The 25606-nt window shown below is 43.4% G+C and overlaps 1 protein-coding gene across 12 annotated transcripts in view; it reads right to left on the bottom strand.

Annotated features, from left to right (window-relative positions):
• Positions 1 to 25606, bottom strand: part of LOC109877466 (band 4.1-like protein 1) — a 180809-nt gene that overhangs the window by 47576 nt on the left and 107627 nt on the right. For 9 of the 12 annotated variants that reach the window (XM_031790662.1, XM_031790881.1, XM_031790998.1 and 6 more), the window contains exons 8-13: positions 16993 to 17080; positions 16326 to 16478; positions 14776 to 14873; positions 13895 to 14070; positions 13427 to 13671; positions 12434 to 12469 (exon numbers count right to left, since the gene is read on the bottom strand). In XM_031790662.1, coding sequence (XP_031646522.1) covers positions 12434 to 12469; positions 13427 to 13671; positions 13895 to 14070; positions 14776 to 14873; positions 16326 to 16478; positions 16993 to 17080 — 796 coding nt within the window. The remainder of the gene's footprint in view (positions 1 to 12433; positions 12470 to 13426; positions 13672 to 13894; positions 14071 to 14775; positions 14874 to 16325; positions 16479 to 16992; positions 17081 to 25606) is intronic. The other 3 variants (XM_031790623.1, XM_031790811.1, XM_031790839.1) reach the window with 2 other exon arrangements.

Below are 25606 nucleotides of genomic sequence, written 5' to 3'. Positions count from 1 at the left end.
TAGATAGTGTGTACGATAGGTTTTCATGCACGCTGATGCAATAGTTGTACAGCTCCAGGGGTCAATGCCCGCATCTTTGATTACCTCTTCTCTGAATCTGAGGCATCCTTCACGAAGTATAACAACGTCATTGTCACAGTATGATTCCATCTCTTTATGGAAATCAAAAGTGCCATGTCTTACGGTCTCGTACCATGTCATGAATCTCTCACGCTCTTTGGGAGACATTTGATCACACCCGTACATTTCGGGGGCTGGATAAGATCCTATATAATGTAGATTCTCCTCAGATGTGAAGAAATGAGGGAAATAGCCTTTGACAGAGTTTTCAAAACCCAAGGCCTCTGGCATTTGAGCCAATCTCATGGGTAAGAAGCTTAAGCTGTCAATGTATCTCTGTTTGAAGGCGGGGTCAACAAAGCATAATATTTTACTCCCTTGAGCTATGACACTGGGTGCCACGCCTTGCTGTATCAAAGGGTTCAGAAGCAGATAGGAGTCATAGGCCCTAGCATTGTGAGCTATAAACGTGAAGTTTCTGTACTGGGCTTTTCTAAAATGTTTTAGAAAGAGTCGGGCACAATCGGGTCCCTCGGCCGACCATTTTTCACCCTTGAAAGTCATGGTTGACACAAAAATAGGCAAATGAACCCCTGATTGCTGAGTTGTCTCAAAATCATAAAACACATATTTCTCTGTATGTTCATCTTCAGCCAAGGGCTGAATGTAACACTCATGTGTTACTTCTTGAACCGCTTCCGCGTCTCTGCTTTTCAAAGGACCTTTACAGATTGGGCAGTGTATAATTCCACAAACATGAGGTTTAGGGCTATCTATTTTAAGGTTGTAATTGCAATGACATTTTGGACATTTCTTGTTAATGTCACAACTGCTTACAGATTTACATGCCTTGGGATGCCATGTTTCAGTTTTGTGTTTTTCGTAACAGTAGGCCGAACGACATGTGCGGTGACAATCCGCACAGGGGGTCAAGTTTAGCGGCTGCATAGGGCAATGTTTATCCAGACATACTGAACAGTTGTAACGGCACGAGTGCCCCCCCATGCGTGTGTAGCCGGTATGACAGGCTGGACAGACATATGGCGCGCCTAAAAAGGCTGTGATGTTAGTTACGGCATAGTAATGCTCATTTTGCACATAAAAGTACATAGTCTTAGGATGTGGTTCGGGTATATTTTGGAACTTGAGGAGAGCGTCATTAGCCCTACTGTGGTACAAAACCACAATCTTGATGTTCAGAAAGTTTTCAAATTTGACTATGTCTGAGAAAGCCACAGCATCCTGTATACCGAGACCCACCGCAGTTTGTAGCTCTCGAGCTTTATGTAACGCGGATTGATCCGTACATCCTGGGCTGAGTAAGTGGGCCAAACCTATGGCAAAACATAGCTTATTACCTGGATTGTGAACGTTTATGAGATAGGCCCTTTTATTGCTTATGATTTCGGACTGCATTAAACTCTCGAGCTTTCGTCTCTGACCCCCGCCCCCTTGTGGTTGGCGTACTAATTGTACTACAAGTTCGAGGGTCCTATCTGCTAGCACGTTTAAATTTGACTGTACAAGGCGTTCTAGCAGTTTAACAAATTGTTCAAGCTCTGCTTCACCATTCTGTAAAATAAGCGATACCTTGCTCTGTAGACTGTCTCCACAAATTTCCAACTGTAAGAGATCCCTAGGTTCGCTATAATCTCTAATCCTCGCTAACAGTTCATTCAAAGTGTCCATAAGCATTACGTAAAACACAGCATATTCCCGAATCTGACCCCCCCATGCGAAATTGAAAAACTGGCGAACCTCAATATTGTTGAATTTATTTCGACGCAAAACATGTACACTTCGATCAAGACCTCCCCCCTCCAGATTTACTAGGCAATTGTCCAACTGTTCAAAAACATCGTATTGGGTTTCAGACTCTTCGGACATTGGTGTTAAAGGCTGATTTATAGGTGTCTGGGGTGCCGAATTAAACCTAGCGCTCTCGTTCTGTACACTGATCTCAAGACCGCCCCCCTCCAGATTTGCTAGACATTTGTCCAACTGTTCAAAAACATCATATTGACTTTCAGACTCTTCGGACAATGTTGTTAAAGGCTGTCTTAGAGGTGTCTGTGGGGCCGAATTAAACCTAGGGCTCGCGTTAAGCTGGGTAATTAGAGATATGATGGTTTCGGGAATCTGTGTTAACATGTTTTCCTCGGAAGGCCCTGACTCATTCATACGTGTAATAATGTCTATGAGTTCGGAGGGAATCTGGGATAATAGATTTTCATCTATTGTCATTATGTCAATTACCCCCGAATCATTCATATGGTTAACTATATCTTGGAGCTCTGTAGGGATCCTGGCTAAGAGTGTTTCAATTGTCTCACTTTGGTCTATAGGGGGCGCCATCTGTCTAATTAAGGATGTGTGTGTGTGTGTGTGTGTGTTTACATGTGTGTTTTTTAACGGCGGTATTTGCTTGTTTTAGCCCTAATGTTTTTTAACATACGGGGTAGCTCGCTACGCCAGAATGACACATCCTGATTGTATTGATGCTCGAGTAGAATACACATGCGCCTCTGGAGTAGAGCCTTTCGTGATTTTAAACCCAGGGTAAACGCTTTGAAAAAACGTTCTTGGTCTATTTCAGAATCTGCTGTTTCCCCCACAGAATTGGCCGATTCAAGAAGGTTGGCAGCTTCACAGAACATCAAATCGTCTACCTCAGAAATGTCATTTAAATCTTTGACATCATCAGGTTTCGCTGGTGTCTTTGGAGCCTCCTCGGGGATGCTTGTCTGGGCATCCTCCGATGTTTGTGCGTTGTGTTCATAAGCCGGTGAGGAGTCTGAAATAAAAATAATACATACACAAATAGGTTATTAACCCTAAAATATGTTAAAAATGCCAAATACATTTCAGATATAAGCCTATATATTAACAATACATTAATTAAATACCTCGGCTTTTTTGACGAGGGCTGTTCTGAAGAAGCTCTGAAACCAGGGGCTTTTGTCTTTGTTCAACCTGTATTACAACATCTGCAGGTCCGGTAGATGGGGAGCCTGAAAAAAACAAAAAAACAGCATTAGGCCTTGTTTTAACATATTCCGGCATAAAAAAAATATATAAATATTAAAATAATAATATATATAAATAATAATATATAATTGATTCATACCTAGTCCTTGGAACGACGTCTCGTGAATATCGGCCAAGTAGAATTGTTCGGGTGAAGCGGAACTGTGGATCTGAGCACTAATTATCCTTTGGTGTTTAGAAATATGGGGGACAACGTTGTCCTGGCCAAGGGGAGTTGACCTGCCGTTTAAAGTCTCTGTTCGCTGCTTTTGTGTAAATACATCCTGGGAGTAGGGCAGAATTGTCTCGTAGTCATATGCTTCGCAGAAACCGTTCAGGCTCCATAGGGCATCGTTTAACCTTCTAGGCTTTAGGTCCTCTGTAAACATATAAAATAACTTTTAATATAAGATGCCCACACTTTTTGTTTTTAAGGTATAAATATTTTTATGTATGGAATTCTTGGAGCTTACTTACGTTGACAATTCAGGGCAGGCGTTTGTTTGTAGGCACTTTGTTTCGGAGCCCCATGGGATGATTCGAGCTCAGTTATACCTCGGAGTATCTGCGTGAATGCTTCAGAATCTATAAAACATTCGACAATATTAAAGCTATAATCACTTTAGCTAATATTGCCTTGTTATACGGTAAGCATACTGATCCTAATGATTGTTTAATATTTCTATAACATCCCACGCTTTTCAAACAATTCCCCACAACAATCAAATCTAATAAAGATTTATTTCAAGAACTCACCTTGCGATAGATCCATTAGACTGTTTTCCCCGATTATCTTTTTTAACGCTTCAGTCCGATAACGATTCTTGGAGTTTCTGGAGGTGCTGTTTGCATCGGAACTAAAACGCTGCTAACATTGCCCATGGTTTCTAGCGCTTTTGTACCCTACGACCTAGAGAAAAACCCCTGAATGATTTTTTTACATAGCATTTGGGGTTTGTCGTTTTTTTTGGGCTATACCCCCGCCCATGGTATATTTGACACATTTCAAACACATGGTATTGGGTGTGTCTAAACATTAGGATCCTTTTGGAGCTTCTAAAATCTCCGGGGTGCTAGCACCTAGATGCATGGGGGTGTGTTGTTCTCGACATCGCTGGGATGAATGACTTTTTAGCCCACCTAAAAAAAATAGTTTTATGAAAGGCCTTTAAGATTAGGAGTCGTAAGACACAATATTATTGTTGGGGGGTAGGCATCTGTTTTGCAGGCTAGTGTAAACCTTGGTTTCAAACGACCCACCAGGCATGCATGGGTATTTTTTTAACAAACAACCCGCCCCCCTTTTTCTGTTTTTGAAACACACACACACACACACACACACACAGCCACTACAGAAAACTCCCTCACGCACATGCGCGCGCACATGGCTTTTTCCGCAAGATTTTTCTCAGGGACAGACTGCGCTAAGAGTGAACAAACGCGAGAGTTCATAACGTGGTGAGATTCTGATTTTAAAACCATTTATTTCATTCAAAATATTTAGTACATACATTTTATATCGTTACATTCTTAAGGTATTTTACGATGCCTTTCTTACAGATCCTGGGAGCTTATGCAACCAACCGCCATTGTCCGTGTCGAGTTCACCCTCAAAAGGCAAGGCTCTCTTGCTATGTCCATCAACACATGGTAAGTTTTCACTCCAGGGGTAGATCCGCCGTCGGGCCTTTTGGTCTTGACTCTGTCTCAAGGAAAGCCTCGCCCAGCGCTTTAACTGTTCCCCATTTTGGAAGAGAATGTCCAGCTTATTCATAAGTGTTATGAAAATTGGATAATCCACCCATTTAAAACTAAACACAGGAATAAAAAAGTTTACATGTTTGCGGGCTCTGGAAGCTACCGGAGAATTGACAGACTTTGTAGCATTAGCCTTATCATAAAGGTCACAGGCTAAAATTGTCACTTTGTTGTCAGGGCTATAGTCCATTGAAGCAATTCTTAGAGCCTTGAGATCACTGCGGCCGCAGACCTGTTCTTCCAACGCATATCCTGGCACATTTGTAACACTTAGGACCTGTTCAATTTTACAAAGAGCCAGCCTGATGTTTAGCCATTCTCTCATCCCCAGAGCCGGGGGAAAACTCCCAGGTTTTGCAGGATAAAGGGGTTTGGGTCCACGGTCTGTGAATATCTTTACCGTAGAATCCTCCGGGTGGAATATGTAAGACATGTGGCCCTCACTCGTACCCAAAAATCCTTTAAAACATTCTGGAGCTTCACACAGAACTTCTTCAAGGCTTTGGTCACTGGGTTCATGACAAGCCGAGCATAACATCCCTAAAATTGGCATAGGTGTCATTTTTGTTTAATATTCAGGGGGGTTATCATGTACAGTCTTAAACAGGTATTGTTCAGCGGCTTTATAAGGGGCCTTAACCAACCCAAACCGTGAGAAACAGTAACAGGTTGACCTGACACATGGTCACTTACTCAACCCAGGGCATGCACCCTTCTACATGACATAGGGTCATAAATCATTACATAGGGTCATAAATCAGGCTTGGGTCATCAATCATTAACGGCCTGTCAAAGGGACCCTTACTCACCCCATAGCCCCCACCTAACCAGGCTTGTCTATCAGGCTTGGGTCATCAATCATTAACGGCCTGTCAAATGGACCCTTACTCACCCCATAGCCCCCACCTAACCAGGCTTGCCTGACCAGAAGACATGCACACGTCATCACTACATAGGGTTCACATAGAGTTCACATAGGGTCATCAATCAAAATTTTGACCCGTGACATCTACTCTATTCTCTCTGCCGTCGCGTGTTCGCACTTCAAACTACCCATGAGTTCTATTGGCTGCCGTATTTAATGCACTTCAAATAGTCTATTGGTATAATAAATGCAAAAATATATATATGTTCAGCAAGCTATTCTAGTCCAAGTGCTAAGGATCGTTTTTAAGGAGAGAAGCCAGCGGAGCACAGGTGTGTGCGTATTGCGCAAGAGACAGTGGCTATAAAATAGAAGCTTATTATGCATAACAAATTATTAGTTAGCTAAATATAAAGCTAATACTGCCTTGAATGTATTACCTGAAAGAGGAAGTCTAGGACATCTATATATAGGGCTATATATCAATCCAGAACATGATTATCTATTTTGGATGCAATTTGAATGGAGTTGATGGAGAGTGAGAACAACTGAACTGCGAGAGTTAAAGAAACGATTTAAAGCAAGATACTCGAGTGATAGGCTGTTTTAAAACTCCACTGCTGCAATAAAAAATATATATATTTTCACTAAAATAATCAGATGACCTCCGAAATCCAGATTAAGATGGGTAATTTAGACGCGCATTCAGTCTTTATATTAGTAGTATAGTATAGGCTATGTTGCCAAATTTAGGCCTACCTGTCACAAGAAAAGAAGTTATGATGAGATGACATGTCGACATGCATTGTGAACTGTGCCCCATACTGAGATGGCCTGTCTGTCCCCACGCTGAGAATAGATGATTCATCATGCAAGCCTTAAAGAAGCCAGATATAGACATCACATATAATTAACAGTTCCATTTCACGCCATGCTCTTCATATACATGATTTATTATAATTTACCGGTTTCTCACAGTTATTTATCCCGAGAAAAAGGAGTGATTTGGGGCGTTAATTCTCGGTAACCGGGTTGATTTGGGGCGTTAATTCTCGGTAACCGGGTTCCCGCCACTGAAACCCTAGTACCGGTCCTCATTGTATATGCTATTGTTATTTTATTGTGTTTTGCAAATTGTTCTTACTTTTTAATTCTGCATTGTTGGGAAAGGGCTCGTAAGTAAGCATGTCACGGTAAAGTCCGCACCTGTTCTATTAGGCGCAAGTGACAATTAACATTTTATTTGTTAATAAAGCTTCAGGCATTATAAATGAGTGTGACTATAGGAGAAAAAAATAACTGGCTCTATGAATGCAAAGAACAAAGAGCTTTTACACTTGTCCAACAATGTTATGAAAACACTGTAACCATCTGTACTGTTCAGATATCTTTAAACATATATGCACGTGTAAAATGGCACCGGAGCAGAAGGTTTTACTTGCCCCCAACCAATTGTGTTTTTTTGTTTGTTTATCTGCGTTGTTTGTAACTTTTTTTTCTGGCCCAGGAGTGTGTAGGTGAACGGAAAGGCTCTGGAGCAATGAACCGCCCTTGCTGTCTCTGCCTGGCCGGTTCCCCTCTTTCCACTCGGATTCTCTGCCTCTAACCCTATTGCTATTTCATGCCGTTCCTAGGAGGGGTGCGTCACTTGAGTGGGTTGAGTCACTGATGGGATCTTCCTGTCTGGGTTGGCGCCCCCCCTTGGGTTGTGCCATGGTGGAGATCTTTGTGGGCTATACTCTGCCTTGTCTCAGGATGGTAAGTTGGTGGTTGAAGATATCCCTCTAGTGGTGTGGGGGCTGTGCTTTGGCAAAGTGGGTGGGGTTATATCCTTCCTGTTTGGCGCCCCCCTTGGGTTGTGCCGTGGCTGAGATCTTTGTGGGCTACACTCTGCCTTGTCTCAGGATGGTAAGTTGGTGGTTGAAGATATCCCTCTAGTGGTGTGGGGGCTGTGCTTTGGCAAAGTGGGTGGGGTTATATCCTTCCTGTTTGGCCCTGTCCGGGGTTATCATCGGATGGGGCCACAGTGTCTCCTGACCCCTCGTGTTTCAGGGGGGCTAGGGTCAGTTTGCAATGATGACTCCTTGCTGTCCCCAGTCCACCTGGCCGTGCTGCTGCTCCAGTTTCAACTGTTCTGCCTGCGGCTATGGAATCCTGACCTGTTCACCGGATGTGCTACCTGTCCCAGACATGCTGTTTTCAACTCTCTAGAGACAGCAGGAGTGGTAGAGATACTCTTAATGATCGGCTATGAAATGCCAACTGACATTTACTCCTGAGGTGCTGACTTGCTGCACCCTCAACAACTACTGTGATTATTATTATTTGACCATGCTGGTCATTTATGAACATTTGAACATCTTGGCCATGTTCTGTTATAATCTCCACCTGGCACAGCCAGAAGAGGACTGGCCACCCCTCATAGCCTGGTTCCTCTCTAGGTTTCTTCCTTGGTTTGGGCCTTTCTAGGGAGTTTTTCCTAGCCACCGTGCTTCTACACCTGCATTGCTTGCTGTTTGGGGTTTTAGGCTGGGTTTCTGTACAGCACTTTGAGATATCAGCTGATGTACGAAGGGCTCTATAAATACATTTGATTTGATTTGATTTTTTTCTATTTTTATACATATTGTTGCTTCTACCGTCTCTTATGACCGAAAAGACATCAGGACTGCGATTACTCACCACGGACTAGCAGAATCCTTTTTCTTCTTTCACGACTCTGACGAGCCCGAGGCAGAGGATATACGGCTCCCTCGGGAACAGGCACCGACCCCAGTGATCTGCGTGAAGAGGAGGCGGAGAAAGAGAGGCCGGAGGGCGGACTGCCTTCTGAGGAGTAGGAGGCGATCGAATAAACCCCCACTCCCCTCAATTCTGCTCTCAAACATGCTTGGACAATAAAAATAACTTGTTTTTGGGAAGATTAAACTAACAACGGGACATTAAAAACTGTAACATCTTACGCTTCATGGAGTCGTGGCTGAATGACAACATTATCAACATACAGCTGGCTGGTTATAAGATGTACCAGCAGGATAGAACAGTGGCATCTGGTAAGACAAGGGGCAGTGGTCTATGTATTTTTGTAAACAACAGCTGGTGCACGATATCTAAGGAAGTCTCGAGCTATTGCTCGCCTGAGGTAGAGTTTCTCATGATAAGCTGCAGACCACATTACCTACCGAGAGAGTTTTCATCTATATTCTTTGTAATTGTTTACACATCACCACAGTCAGAGGCTGGCACTAAGATATCATTGAATGAGCTGTATTCTGCCATAAGCAAACAAGAAAACGCTCACCCAGAGACAGTAGCCGGGGACTTGAATGCAGGGAAACTTAAATCACTTTTCCCTCATTTGTATCAACATGTTAAATGTGCAACCATAGGGAAAATAACTCTGGACCACCAATACTCCACACACAGAGATGCATACAAAGCTCTCCCTCGCCCTCCATTTGGCAAATCTGACCATAATTCTATCCTCCTGATTCCCACTTACGAGCAAAAATTTAAGCAGGATGCACCAGTGACTAGATCGATAAAAAAATGGTCAGATGAAGCAGATGCTAAGCTACAGGACTGTTTTGCTAGCAGAGACTGGAATATGTTCCGGGATTCCTCCAATGCATTGAGGAGTACACCACATCTGTCATTGGCTTTATCAATAAGTGCATCGACGACGTTGTCCCCACAGTGACCGTACGTACATACCCCAAACAGAAACCATGGATTACGGGCAGCATCCACACTGAGCTAAAGGCCAGAGCTGCTGCTTTCAAGGAGCGGGACTCTAACCTGGAAGCTTATAAGAAATCCCTATTGCTATTCATTGACTACAGCTCAGCGTTCAACACCATAGTGCCCTCAAAGCTCATCAATAAGCTAAGGACCCTGGGACTAAACACCTCCCTCTGCAACTGGATCCTGGACTTCCTGAAGGGCCGCCCCAAGGTGGTACGGGTTGTAACAACACATCTGCCACACTTATCCTCAACACAGGGGCCCCTCAGGGGTGCGTGCTCAGCCCCCTCTTGTACTCCCTGTTCGCTCATGACTGCACAGTCAGGCACGACTCCAACACCATCATTAAATTTGATGACACAACAGTGGTAGGCCTGATCACCGACAACAACGAGACAGCATATAGGGAGAAGGTCAGAGACCTGGCCATGTGGTGCCAGGACAACAACCTTTCCCTCAATGTGACCAAGACAAAGGAGATGATTGTGGACTACAGGAAAAAGAGGACTGAGCACGCCCCCATTCTCATCGATAGGGCTGCAGTGAAGCAGGTTGAGAGCTTCAAGTTCCTTGGTGTCCACGTCACCAACAAACTAACATGGTCCAAACACACCATGACAGTCATGAAGCAGGCACCACAAAACCTATTGCCCCTCAGGAGACTGAAAAGATTTGGCATGGGTCCTCACATCCTCAAAAGGTTCGACATCTGCACCATCCTGACTGGTTGCATCACTGCCTGGTATGGCAACTACTCGGTCTCTGACCGCAAGGCACTACAGAGGGTGGTGCGAACGGCCGAGTACATCACTGGAGCAAGCTTCCGGCCATCCAGCAAACTTTATACCAGGCAAAGGATCTGGGGCTCCACGCAAGATCTCACCCCGTGGGGTCAAAATGATCACAAGAACAGTGAGCAAATATCCCAGATCCACACAGGGGGACCTAGTGAATGACCTGCAGAGAGCTGGGACCAAAGTAACAAAGCCTACCATCAGTAACACACTACGCCGCCAGGGACTCAAATCCTGCAGTGCCAGACGTGTCCCCCTGCTTAAGCCAGTACATGTCCAGGCCCGTCTGAAGTTTGCTAGAGAGCATTTGGATGATCCAGAAGAAGATTGGGAGAATGTCATATGGTCAGATGAAACCAAAATATAACTTTTTGGTTCAAATTCAACTCGTCGTGTTTGGAGGACAAAGAATGCTGAGTTGCATCCAAAGAACACCATACCTACTGTGAAGCATGGGGGTGGAAATATCATGTTTTGGGGCTGTTTGTCTGCAAAGGGACCAGGACAACTGATCCGTGTAAAGGAAAGAATGAATGGGGCCATGTATCGTGAGATTTTGAGTGAAAACCTCCTTCCATCAGCAAGGGCATTGAAGATGAAACGTGGCTGGGTCTTTCAGCATGACAATGATCCCGGGCAATGAAGGAGTGGCTTCGTAAGAAGCATTTCAAGGTCCTGTAGTGGCCTAGCCTGTCTCCAGATCTCAACCCCATAGAAAATCTTTGGAGGGAGTTGAAAGTCCGTGTTGCCCAGCAACAGCCCCAAAACATCACTGCTCTAGAGGAGATCTGCATGGAGGAATGGGCCAAAATACCAGCAACAGTGTGTGGAAACCTTGTGAAGACTTAGAGAAAACGTTTGACCTCTGTCATTGCCAACAAAGGGTATATAACAAAGTTTTGAGATAAACTTTTGTTATTGACCAAATACTTATTTTCCACCATAATTTGCTAATAAATTCATAAAAAATCCTACAATGTGATTTTCTGGATTTTTTTCCTTCTCATTTTGTCTGTCATTGTTGAAGTGTACCTATGATGAAAATTACAGGCCTCTCTCATCTTTTTAAGTGGGAGAACTTGCACAATTGGTGGCTGACTACATACTTTTTTGCCCCACTGTATATTGTTATTTTTTACTGCTCCTCTTCAATTACGTGTTACTTTTATCTCTTATTCTTATCCGTATATTTTCAGTTGGGGGCTCGTAAGTAAGTATTTCACTCTAAGGTTTACACCTGTTGTATTCGGCTCATGTGACTAATAAAATTTCACTTGATATAGGCCTACACACACTCCCTCACTCCCTCTTTCACATACTCCCATTCTCACACACATCCTCTTTCACACACACACACACACACACACACACACACACACACACACACACACACACACACACACACACACACACACACACACACACACACACACACACACACACACACACACACACAGTCATACATACCCACTCTTGCAAATGCAGCCTACCTTTGAAGCATCTCTTTTAGTGGCATATTCCTTTTCAGTTCTTCCTGTGCCATCTACATTTTGTGAATAGCCTAGTCAGTGGTCAAGTTATCAGGTTCCTAGCTAGCTAGTTAACATGACTAGATAGTTAAACAATAAATAAAATATATAAATAAAATATAAATTGTCTCGCAAGTAATTTAAAATGGGCTGCGACACGCGCACCAATTTCAGGCAGAAAGAAAAACATAGCTCCAGTGATATTTGGCATCATTTTGCCTAGAGGCCCACGGTCTTCAGCCATGTAAAGGTGCAAGCTAAGACTGTAGCTGTGTTCCGTGTTGTGTTCTGCGCTTAAAATGTTCCGTGCGGTGAAATGGAGACACGATTAATGGCATCAAAAATATTTACCACCGATAAGCATGTCATGCCTTAACCCGTTATTAACGTGTTAATTTGACAGCCCTTAAAATATTGGCTCTCCAATGAACAGCATCAAATTAATGCTTTGCAGCTTCAATGTAATACTTTGGGTGCAAACAAAGATATGATGGTGCAGAAGATTACTCACTGTATGTCAATTAGGCATACTGCTAGTTTATCATTAATATGTGGGATTACTGAACACAAAAAGACTGGTAAGCATAGGGCCATCTCACAGACTGACAGACAGACAGACTGACAGAGAGACAGACAGGCCACCAGACACCAAATACCTCCTGTATATTGTCAAGTGGGGACCCAGCATCCTCCTTTTGCCAGCGAGGGTTAAAGAGAGAGAGAGCATATTAGTGAATGACAGGGAGAGAGAGCAAGAAAGAACAGCAGCAGGAGAAGTTAGGTTGGCTTGGCATGAGAGATAAGTGAAGGTTCGATACAGCAGTTAGTGATGATAGTGAGCTATACTGGTTAGCCTCTGAGTGGCATAGAGGGAGCAAAGTTAATTTTGCTTTAAATCTTTAGCTTTAAACCTCAGCAGGGAATGTCACAGTGGTACCCGAAGATCCAGCGGTACACTCTAGCACCAGCAGCACCCCTGCAGTCACTGCCATCTGACAATCTGCACTGACGGACACCTCCACCCTGACACAAACATCATATCCACACAAGCTGTGTGTCTCTCTAAGCTTCCATATGTATCATCCTACTTATACTGCATTGTATCCTTACTTATAGCCTATTTCCATCCTAGAGTGGCGCTTACCATCAAATGTGAATGTTTTTGATTCTGAGAAACAAGTAGGCTGAGCCTGGGTCCACAAATCTGTTTGTGTTTTATCCAACTCCTATGTCATGTAGCCTAGGGAATGTTTTTGGAGTTGGCTAAAGCACATACTGATCAATCAACCAGGCTAGGTTGGGCCATTTATCCTCTGAAGCAGATATGACCACCATAGTATCTTAAGTCATATAGCTACCCTCTCAAGCCTTCCTCCCATCTGCCTAACAGTACTTTGCCCTAACCCAGGATTTCCCAAACTCAGTCCTCAGGACCCCTAGCACTACACACAGCTGATTTAAAATAATCAACTAATCATCACGCTTCAATCATTTAGATCAGCTGTGTAGTGTTCGGGGCAAAAACCAAAACTTGCTCCCCTTATGTCCCGAGGACCGAGTTTGGGAAATGCTGCCCTAACACTTACCCTAACAGTAACAGTAACTTGATAACCCTAACCCCAACAGTAACGTGATAACCCTAACAGTACCTTGATCTCCTTCTTCTTGCTGGGGGTGGGGACACCATCCTCATCCTCCACTTGGTCGTGGTATTCCACTAGATCCTGTTCCTCATCCTGATCCTCCTCTTGGTCCTGCTCCAAACTGGGTGGTTCCAGTTCTGTCTCCTGTTCGTCCCCAGAGGGGCTGTGGAGGTGGGGGTGTTCACTGCCACTGTGCTGGGACAGACCATCGTGGTTTTCACACATGGCCGACACTGGCCGGGAGAACTCTGCTAGTTAGACCAAGGCACAGTGGGACTGTTTTATTACGAGAGAACAGTCCAGCATTAGATATACATAAGGTAAGTATATGGCCACATCTACAGTACATCTTAAAACACTGTCTTTAGGTATGAAAAAATATCCCATAGCCACTAATGTATCATTCAATATTTTCACTTTTAACAATTGTTTGTTGTGTGAGTAGCCCTTGAGGAACACCACTATGGTACCTACCTCCGTCCAGACTGCGGGACAGCAGGTACCTCTTGCTGGTGGAGCGCTCAAAGTGTGGCGCGGGCCGGTCTATGAGAGCGCTGGCCTGCCGTGTCTGGGCCTGGGTTCGCCCACTGTATCGAAACTTAGAGCCCATCACCAAGAAGCCCTTAGGAGGAGGCTCTGGAGACACTAACCTGTAGGTGTATTGGCCACAGACAGAGAGGAATTCATCAGCCCTAATTCTGGGGACTTTAACCTGAAGATTACCTGGCATTTTGGTTGCAACAGTATAAAAACAACAAGGGTTAACTTAAAATACTGGGGAAAGATAAATTCACCATCCTTGCTTTACAGCAATACGATTGAGAGAAAGACCAGATGTTAGTATGAGATTAGTTACTGGATGTAATAAATAACTTTGTAAAATGCTGAGAACATTGGACTCTGATCTTTGCACTGTTGCAGTGTTGAAAACATTGCTCTATACTACTGTATGTGGTTCCCTATTCCCCTTACAGTGAATTCCTCAAAGCCTGAGGTAACAGGGGTAGAGAAGCACCAGAGATACAAAGTAACATGAGGAGGAAACAGAGAGGGAAGCACACTGATCCTCAGTGTAGTGCTGGCTGCTGTGGAATAAAATGCTGCTGTCGATGGTGCCTATAGGGAGACGGAGCCCTGATCAAAGCTGTGCTCTAATCACTCCTGAGCTTCCCCTGTAGCAGGATACAGCAGGTGCTGTAGGCTGCTGGGAAGAAGCTACTGAGGGATGTGGACAGGAGGGATGTGAGTGGTGAGATGGTAGCTATATTTGGCTGCCTAAGATGAAGAGGACTTGAGGAGAAATGGCTTGCTAGGTGTAACATAATAGAGTCCTACCCCTTGAAGGGAAAAGATACCTGAAGAAGGTGTGGTGCTCGATGCAGACCTTCCACAGTCTCTTAGCCGCCCGATGGTTTGGAAGCTTGAAGCCAATAGTGCTCTCAAACTGCTCGTACTGGTTTCAGAGAGGGAGACAGAAACGGAGGGAAGGAGGGAGGGATTGGCAGTTGTTTACTGTGGTTACATAGATTAGAGTATGAGGGAGTGACAGCAGTTTTTAATGACATGATACATTCTTAAAAACAACCTTGACATGCATCATCACTTTATTTCATATTCCAAACTGTCACAATTTTAAGTTATATGCTGTTCAACTACATTTGCTGAATCGGCCCGCTTGTCACTCATGAGATGCAATGAGCTCTAAGCAAAAAGACACCGTGTGAAACTATTCACTGCTGTTAATCCCCGGACGGTTAACACTGCCAAGAATGCACACGACACTCTTAGAAAAAAAAGGTGCTATCTAGAACCTTTAAAGGTTTGTTGGCTGTCCCCATAGGAGAACCCTTTGAATAACCCTTTTGGTTCAATGAAGAAACCTTTCTAAAGAGGGTTCTACATTACATGGAACCCAACATGGTTCTACTTGGAACCAAAAATTGTTATCTTATTGGGACAGTTGAATAACCCCTTTGGTACACTTTATTGTACAATTACAGTAATCTGCTCTCCCTGAAATTACAGCCCTGTGACCACCAGACAGATTCCTGCACTGAGCTGAGCAAAGGACTAAGAAACTGCAGTTTTCAGACAGCAGGGACAAACATGAGGGTGGCATTTCATGGCTCTATATATTTATACTTTTCATCCCTATATTCTGGGTGCTGCTGCAGCTGCACTGGCCGTGTTAAAAGCTCCCTTTATCCCTCTCTTCCACTGGCTCACTATGGGGCTCTGTGACTTCAGAAGGCCTGGCCAGACAGCCTGTCACACTGGGCTGGGGCTCAGCTCAGTAGGCTGCAGAGGTTGAGGCTGCAGCGCTGCAAGAACTGAACAGGGACTTGGAGAGAGAGGCAGGCTATAGAACACTGCTCCACCGCAGTTCAGATTCTAAGCCCGTGGAGCAGCAAAATTGTGGGGGGAAAACTATTTTTCATTTGCATTTATTTAGCCAGGATAGTCCACTCAGTAATACTTGCCACTGTTTTCCAGGGAGTCCTGGCTTCCATAGAGTCAATAAAACATATACAGCATACCCATTGGCATACATTCACAAGCACATCTAAAATCACAGCATACACATCACACGCGGTAGCATACATACAAATCCAAGCACACATTACAACTATGTTTACTGCTCTTTTGAAGGCGGAAATGCTAGCTAGCTGTCATGTAGATAAGTCCAGCTTGTTCCAGAGCAATGGTCCAAATAACATTTTCCAGGAAGTTGATTTAATTCCACGTGGTTAGTTCTCTGGTCACACATCAGCTTCCACACTGTCTTTAGCTGGTCGTATTTCCAGTTATAACAGAAATGGAGTGCATACATTTCTCAACGCATCATTTTGTAAGGTGGTAAAACCTCAACTACAGTGCAGCCATTCTCTCATTTGGTTCAGCTTACCTCTCCGGGCCGGATCTTGATATAGAAGTTACTCCTCTTGTAGGATATCTTGAGAATCTTTGGCCAGGCGAAGCGGTTGATCCTCAGGCGGTCGCGGTATATCAGGAGGCCGTTGGCACATACACCCAGCATGATGTCAATCCCTTCTGAATCCTGGAGCAGCCAAGAACCAGCATGGTAGAGTAGAGGATGATGAAAAGAGAGGAAGAAGAGAGGGAAGGAGAGGAAATAAAGTAATATGTTGGTGTATAGGGTCAAATAAATCATCCTGCACAGTCACATAGATGCACAAAATGTCATATGTAACCAATAAAATCTCATAGTTTGAAACTGGATTAACATCAATGTTTTACACATGAATTCTATGTGGTTACAGCCTTAATTCCATGTGGTTACAGCCTTAATTCCATGTGGTTACAGCCTTAAATCCACGTGGTTACAGGGTTAAAACAGAAACAACTCAAAGTATCATCAAGTGTTCTCACGGCTTGCTAGAACATTGTGAACTGCGGCGGAGCAGTGTTCTAAAAAGCTCGCTCTGGCTCTGAGCATCATGAATTTGCGCCCAGTAAATTTGCGCCCAGGCCTATATCAACGTTCTCAGGGCCTTTTCAAAAGTCCGAAATCAAAGTCAATATCTAGTGATCAGGCTGATATAACAGCATACCTTGGCATGATGGAGATCCACCCCATACATGGATAGCTTCTTAGCATTTTCTAGGAAGTTGATTTCTGCGTCAGCTGGCGTCATACCCCTGAAACAAAAATACATCAACTCACACAGGAGAACACATTTAATATTTTAGAGTGGTAGGCCTGATATATCCATTCCCATGTCTCTTCCTCCACCTTTGGCCAAGAACCAAGAGCTGTTGCCATGCCTGGACAGGGAGGGAGGAGACCCTGAGACTGGGAAAGTGTTGATAGTGTTGGCAAGGCCTCCATGTAGACAGCCATGACAGATGCCAGGGCAATGTGGTGGCATTTGTCAACGTATGTATGATGTGTTGTTGGACACTGTCTGAGTAGAGCTGTTTCAACAGGCTCCAATGTTTCCATATGAATGAGAGATGGAGATGAAACCAGTGGAGTAGTGGGGACTATTATGCAGGTATATGCTCTATACCCACTCAGTGTTCATTGCCTATACTCACTTCTTAATCCCCACCGATGCGCATCAAAGTAGTATAGTGGAGGTATACGCTGTATCAATGATGTACTGTAGAACAATAGAGAAATCATGCACAAAGTAACCTACACAATTGCAAAGCACATGAAATATATTCATGCGAGTCACACACATAGCCTGGTAGTTTCAGCGGAATACCATCTGTCAGGCAGCAAGAGTGCGCAGCTCTCAACTGGTAGGCACATGGAGCAGCTCACAAAAGAACGACATCGGTAGTTGGTAATGGAGGAAAGGAAGGACGTTTCAATGTATGATATCTACCAGTAAATGCTAACAAAGGCAACAATGGGTATGCAAACCAGGTATTGAAAAAGTTTGGTCTGAGTCTTGTGTGGCGGAGTCTAGGAATATGGCTTTGCTGTTCTGTTCAGGGACTTTACAAGACTACTATGAGCTAGGAGTCGTCACGGCCGGCTCTAAAATGGTCCTGGGTAGAGGTGGCGCGAGGGAGTGCACAGGCAAGTGTGTTGCAGAAGGAGGAGAAAGTGAGAGAATGATAACAAGTAGAGAGAAGCTGAATTCAGAAAGTAACTTAAGTTGGAGTATCGTTGCAGAAATAGGATGTGTTAGTTCTGGAAAAGGATTGTTCCATACCACTGAATGACTGTCATTTCGCCTTCGGGATTAACGTTGGCTACACATGCCTCTCCCTAATGTCAGGAGAGGCATGTGTAGAGCCCCCAGCCCTGCCCAACATGCCTTAGATAGCTCTTTTGTCCCACCCACCACACATGTGGAGTCCTCACCTGGCTTAGATGGTGCCACCAGAGACACAACCGCTCTCATCATCACTCAATGCCTAGGTTTACCTCCACTGTACAAACATCCTGCCATACCTTTGTCTGTACATCATGCCCTGAATCTATTCTATCACGCACAGAAATCTGCTCCTTTTATTCTCTGTTCCCAAAGCACTAGACGACCAGTTCTTATAGCCTGTAGCCATACTCTTATCCTGCTCCTCCTCTGTTCCTCTGGGGATGTAGAGGTGAACCCAGGTCCTGTAGCCCCCAGCACCACACCTATTCCCCAGACGCTCTCACTTGTTGACTTATGTAACCATAAAAGCCTTGGTTTCATGCATGTTAACATCAGACGCCTCCTCCCTAAGTGTGTTTTATTCACTGCTTTAGCACACTCCGACAACCCTGATGACCTATCCGTGTCTGAATCCTGGCTTAGGAAGGCCACCAAAATCCATCCCCAACTACAACATTTTCCGACAAGATAGAACTGCCAAAGGGGGCGGAGATGCAATCTACTGCAGAGATAGCCTGCAGAGTTCTCTCATACTATCCAGGTTTGTGCCCAAACCATTCGAGCTTCTACTTTAAAAAATCCACCTTTCCAGAAATAAATCTCTCACCATTGCCGCTTGTTATAGACACCCTCAGCCCCCAGCTGTGCCCTGGATGCCATATGTGAATTGATTACCCCCCATCTATCTTCAGAGTTCGTACTGTTAGGTGACCTAAACGGGGATATGCTTAACACCCCGGCCGTCCTACAATCTAAGCTAGATGCCCTCAATCTCACACAAATTTACAAAGAAACCTTCCAGGTACAATCCTAAATCCGTAACCCTCATAGATATTATACTAACCAACTTGCCCTCTATATGCACCTCTACTGTCTTCAACCAGGAACTCAGCGATCACTGCCTCATTGCCTGCGTCCGTAATGGGTCCACGGTGAAACGACCATGCCTCATCACTGTCAAACGCACCCTAAAACACTTCAGCGAGCAGGCCTTTCTAATCAACCTGGCCCGGGTATCCAGGAAGAATATTGACCTCATCCTGTCAGTAGAGTATGCCTGGTTGCTCTTTAGAAGTGTTTTTCTCACCATCTTAAATAAGCATGCCCTGTTCAAAAAATGCAGAACTAAGAACAGATATAGCCCTTGGTGCACCCCAGACTTGACTGCCCTTGACAAGCACAAAAACATCCTGTGGCGTATTGCATTTGAATCGAATAGCCCCTGTGATATGCAACTGTTCAGGGAAGTCAGGAACCAATATACACAGTCAGTTAAGAATGCTAAGGCTAGCTTTTTCAAACAGAAATTTGCATCCTGTAGCACTAATTCCAAAAAGTTTAGGGACACTATAAAGTCCATGGAGAATAAGAGCACCTCCTCCCAGCTGCCACCTCCTCCCAGCCGCGGTCATCCCCCACTTCAAAGGGGGAGACACTCTAGACCCAAACTGTTATAGACCTATAGCCATCCTGCCCAAGTTAACAAACAGATCACTGACCACGTCGAATCCCACCATACATTTTCCACTATGCAATCTGGTTTCCGAGCTGGTCATGGTGCACCTCAGCCATGCTCAAGGTCCTAAACTATATCATAACCGCCATCGATAAAAGACAGTAATGTGCAGCCGTCTTCATCGACCTGGCCAAAGCTTTCAACTCTGTCAATCACCACAATCAACAGCCTTGGGCTCTCAAATGACTGCCTCGCCTGGTTCACCTTATCAGATAGAGTTCAGTGTGTCAAATCGGAGGGCCTGTTGTCCGGACCACTGGCAGTCTCTATGAGTGTGCCACAGGGTTCCATTCTTGGGCTGACTCTTTTCTCTGTATATATCAATGATGTTGCTCTTGCTGCTGGTGATTATCTGATCCAACTCTACGCAGACGACACCATTCTGTATACATCTGACCCCTCTTTGGACACTGTGTTAACAAAACTCCAAACAGGCTTCAATGCCATACAACTCTCCTTCCGTAGCCTCCAACTGCTTTTAAATGCTAGTAAAACTAAGTGCATGCTCTTCAACCGATTGTTGCCCGCACCCGCCCGTCCGACTAGTATCACAACTCTGGACGGTTCTGACTTAGAACATGTGGACAACTACAAATACCTAGGTGTCTGGTTAGACTGTAAATTCTCCTTTCAGACTCACATTAAGCATCTCCAATACAAAATTACATCTAGAGTCAGCTTCCTATTTTGCAACAAATCCTCTGTCGTGTCTTTACTATCATTAAAATACTTTTAGTTTTTATCAAAGATTCTCTGTAATTAGTATTACTCTATTAAACTGATTAATCATGTAACTGTAATTAGCTAGGAAGTCGGGGCACCAAAGAAAATATTCAGATTACAAAGTTATAATTTTCCTAATATAACTTTTCAGATATTTTCATATCTGATCAATAGTCTTCTGATTAATTAATTCTTTACCTCACGTTAGTCTCATTACAAACATTGTAAATTGTTGGTTATCTACATGAACCCAGTCTTCACTATGAGTCATCCATACATCAATTGTCTTAAAATCATTTATTTACTAACTAAGTAATTCACAGAAATGCATAAACAAACAGTAGATAGTTACAAGGAAATGATAACGGAGTTTCCCTAGTGGGATAAACCGGCATCGCGGCTGTTTGGTGTACAAAAGGGAAGTGGGGGTCGACTGAGATAAGACAACAAACAGTTGATAATTATAATAATTGAAATGCTAATCCTTTGCACATGAACGCTCACTCATTCGGGAACAATTGCAATCAATATATATATTTACCGATCACTGTACCTGTACACAGCCCATCTGTAAATAGCACACCCAACTGCCTCATCCCATATTGTTTTTTGTTTTTTTTGCTCCCCAGTATCTCTTACTTGCACATCATCATCTGCACATCTACCACTCCAGTGTTAATGCTAAATTGTAATTATTTCACCTCTATGGCAAATTTATTGCCATAGACTTGTACATAGACTTTTCTATTGTGTTATTGACTGTTTATCCAATGTGTAACTTTGTGTTGTTGTTTTTGACGCACTGCTTGGCTTTATCTCGGCCAGGTAGCAGTTGTAAATGAGAACTTGTTCTCAGCTGGCCTACCTGGTTAAATGATTGGTTAAATATATATATTTTTTTTAGTTCAATCGATGGAGCTAGCTACCAGCCAGAGTGATGTTACTGTAGCTAGTTACCCATCGGAGTGATGGACATCAAGGAATTCTTAATAACAGCTGCGAGATTAAGTGATGTTGTTATAAAATATTTCTGTGAAAGTGATTGAACTTTCTGTTTATGTTTTGAAAGAAGAGGACATTAAAGTTGTGGACTTTTCAGTTGTTTGACATTACATAGTAGTGCAAGTATAAGAAGGGACACTGTTGGTCCAAACACACCAAGACAGTCGTGAAGAGGGCACGACAAAGCCTATTCCCCCTCAGGAAACTAAAAAGATTTGGCATGGGTCCTGAGATCCTCAAAAGGTTCTACAGCTACAACATCAAGAGCAGCCTGACTGGTTCCATCACTGCCTGGTACGGCAACTCCTCGGTGTCTGACCGCAAGGCACTACAGAGGGTAGTGCGTACGGCCCAGTACATCACTGGGGCTAAGCTGCCTGCCATCCAGGACCTCTACACCAGGCGGTGTCAAAAGAAGGCCCTAAAAATTGTTAAAGACCCCAGCCACCCCAGTCATAAACTGTTCTCTCTACTACCGCATGGCAAGCGGTACCGGAGTGCCAAGTCTAGGACAAAAAGGCTTCTCAACATTTTTACCCCCAAGCCATAAGCCTCCTGAACAGGTAATCAAATGGCTACCCGGACTATTGCATTGGGCTGACTCTTTTCTCTGTATATATCAATGATGTTGCTCTTGCTGCTGGTGATTATCTGATCCACCTCTACGCAGACGACACCATTCTGTATACATCTGACCCCTCTTTGGACACTGTGTTAACAAAACTCCAAACAGGCTTCAATGCCATACAACTCTCCTTCCGTAGCCTCCAACTGCTTTTAAATGCTAGTAAAACTAAGTGCATGCTCTTCAACCGATTGTTGCCCGCACCCGCCCGTCCGACTAGTATCACAACTCTGGACGGTTCTGACTTAGAACATGTGGACAACTACAAATACCTAGGTGTCTGGTTAGACTGTAAATTCTCCTTTCAGACTCACATTAAGCATCTCCAATACAAAATTACATCTAGAGTCAGCTTCCTATTTTGCAACAAATCCTCTGTCGTGTCTTTACTATCATTAAAATACTTTTAGTTTTTATCAAAGATTCTCTGTAATTAGTATTACTCTATTAAACTAATTAATCATGTAACTGTAATTAGCTAGGAAGTCGGGGCACCAAAGAAAATATTCAGATTACAAAGTTATAATTTTCCTAATATAACTTTTCAGATATTTTCATATCTGATCAATAGTCTTCTGATTAATTAATTCTTTACCTCACGTTAGTCTCATTACAAACATTGTAAATTGTTGGTTATCTACATGAACCCAGTCTTCACTATGAGTCATCCATACATCAATTGTCTTAAAATCATTTATTTACTAACTAAGTAATTCACAGAAATGCATAAACAAACAGTAGATAGTTACAAGGAAATGATAACGGAGTTTCCCTAGTGGGATAAACCGGCATCGCGGCTGTTTGGTGTACAAAAGGGAAGTGGGGGTCGACTGAGATAAGACAACAAACAGTTGATAATTATAATAATTGAAATGCTAATCCTTTGCACATGAACGCTCACTCATTCGGGAACAATTGCAATCAATATATATATTTACCGATCACTGTACCTGTACACAGCCCATCTGTAAATAGCACACCCAACTGCCTCATCCCATATTGTTTTTTGTTTTTTTTGCTCCCCAGTATCTCTTACTTGCACATCATCATCTGCACATCTACCACTCCAGTGTTAATGCTAAATTGTAATTATTTCACCTCTATGGCAAATTTATTGCCATAGACTTGTACATAGACTTTTCTATTGTGTTATTGACTGTTTATCCAATGTGTAACTTTGTGTTGTTGTTTTTGACGCACTGCTTGGCTTTATCTCGGCCAGGTAGCAGTTGTAAATGAGAACTTGTTCTCAGCTGGCCTACCTGGTTAAATGATTGGTTAAATATATATATTTTTTTTAGTTCAATCGATGGAGCTAGCTACCAGCCAGAGTGATGTTACTGTAGCTAGTTACCCATCGGAGTGATGGACATCAAGGAATTCTTAATAACAGCTGCGAGATTAAGTGATGTTGTTATAAAATATTTCTGTGAAAGTGATTGAACTTTCTGTTTATGTTTTGAAAGAAGAGGACATTAAAGTTGTGGACTTTTCAGTTGTTTGACATTACATAGTAGTGCAAGTATAAGAAGGGACACTGTTGGTCCAAACACACCAAGACAGTCGTGAAGAGGGCACGACAAAGCCTATTCCCCCTCAGGAAACTAAAAAGATTTGGCATGGGTCCTGAGATCCTCAAAAGGTTCTACAGCTACAACATCAAGAGCAGCCTGACTGGTTCCATCACTGCCTGGTACGGCAACTCCTCGGTGTCTGACCGCAAGGCACTACAGAGGGTAGTGCGTACGGCCCAGTACATCACTGGGGCTAAGCTGCCTGCCATCCAGGACCTCTACACCAGGCGGTGTCAAAAGAAGGCCCTAAAAATTGTTAAAGACCCCAGCCACCCCAGTCATAAACTGTTCTCTCTACTACCGCATGGCAAGCGGTACCGGAGTGCCAAGTCTAGGACAAAAAGGCTTCTCAACATTTTTACCCCCAAGCCATAAGCCTCCTGAACAGGTAATCAAATGGCTACCCGGACTATTGCATTGTGTGCCTCCCCCCATCCCCTCTTTTTACGCTGCTGCTACTCTCTGTTTATCATATACGCATAGTCACTTTAACTATACATTAATGTACATACTACCTCAACTGGGCCGACCAACCAGTGCTCCCGCACAGTGGCTAACCCGGCTATCTGCATTGTGTCCCACCCACCACCCGCCAACACCTTTTTTATGCTACTGCTACTCTTTGTTCATCATATATGCACAGTCAACCATATCTACATGTACATACTAACTCAATCAGCCTGACTAACCGGTGTCTGTATGTAGCCTCGCTACTTTTATAGCCTCACTACTGTATATAGCCTGTTGTTTTATTTCTTTACCTACCTATTGTTCACCTAATACCTTTTTTGCACTATTGGTTAGAGCCTGTAAGTAAGCATTTCACTGTAAGGTGAATTCCTGTTGTATTCAGCGCACGTGACAAATAAACTTTGATTTGATTTGATTTGTTAGTGTGAACATTCATGCCTAATTAGCCATTCAAAGGAGAAGAATATTACCGTGACAACGTTGCAGACTACTTCTATTGTTTTAGTCTCTGCCAGCCCTCATACAGACTCCATGAACACAGTAACAGGTGTCATTCTTTATTTTGTGTTTGTTTATTTGTTTGTTATTGTGATATCTGAGATAAATGCCATAAGACTGCTAGGTTGTATTGCTATGGTTTTCAATGGTTGTCTTCAAGCTAGGCTACACATGCAGGTGAGGTAGATTACAGTAGCCTATTCTGTGAACTGTGAAATTGTGCCTGTTGTGTTGTTGCCTAAAACAGACAATATATTTTCATTATTTTAAAGCAGAATTGTCTTTTCTTTAGTACTGCCTTGGGGTAGGGGGCCTAACCTGTCTTAGGTATTTGGATGTATTGCAGGTGGATGCTCCATGCTATTAACCACATAATCTGAGTGAGTAATTTTTTTAACGTTTCACCCTATGCTATTAGGAAAGATGCCACTAATACTAAGTACTGTGGTGAGGTTAAATGTGTTAGACAATAGAGAAGCAGCTCTGTTTGTTATCTGAGAAAAACCCTACAAAAACAGCTATTTTCTACCTGTTATACTTAGTTAAATCTTTGCGATGTGCAATTCAGTCAACATGCTCTGTTTGAATGAATATTTCTAAAGGCTTTCCCAAAAAACCTTCCCAATTAAATGCTAACTGCAAAGAACGTCTCCTGGCAGAATGATATCGTGATGATTTGTATCAATGGGAGGGCACTGCCATCGCATGGACTCTGTAGGCCAACATTGTTGTACAGTTGGCCTATAGAAACGCCGCTAGCCAAACTGTCTCTTGATAGGTGCATAACTGAATTAAAGGGCAACTACACCCTCCCCCTCAAAAATTCCCGAATATCAAAAATGTTTTCCTGATATTGTTTAAGAGCATTGATGTGGACGAATGACATCATATTTTTTATTTTTATTTTTTTTTATTAAACCTGAA

Source organism: Oncorhynchus kisutch, linkage group LG1 (genome assembly GCF_002021735.2).
Source record: "Oncorhynchus kisutch isolate 150728-3 linkage group LG1, Okis_V2, whole genome shotgun sequence".
NCBI lineage: Eukaryota > Metazoa > Chordata > Actinopteri > Salmoniformes > Salmonidae > Oncorhynchus > Oncorhynchus kisutch.
Note: the sequence above shows the minus strand (reverse complement) of the source record. Positions and strands in the feature narration are given on the sequence as shown.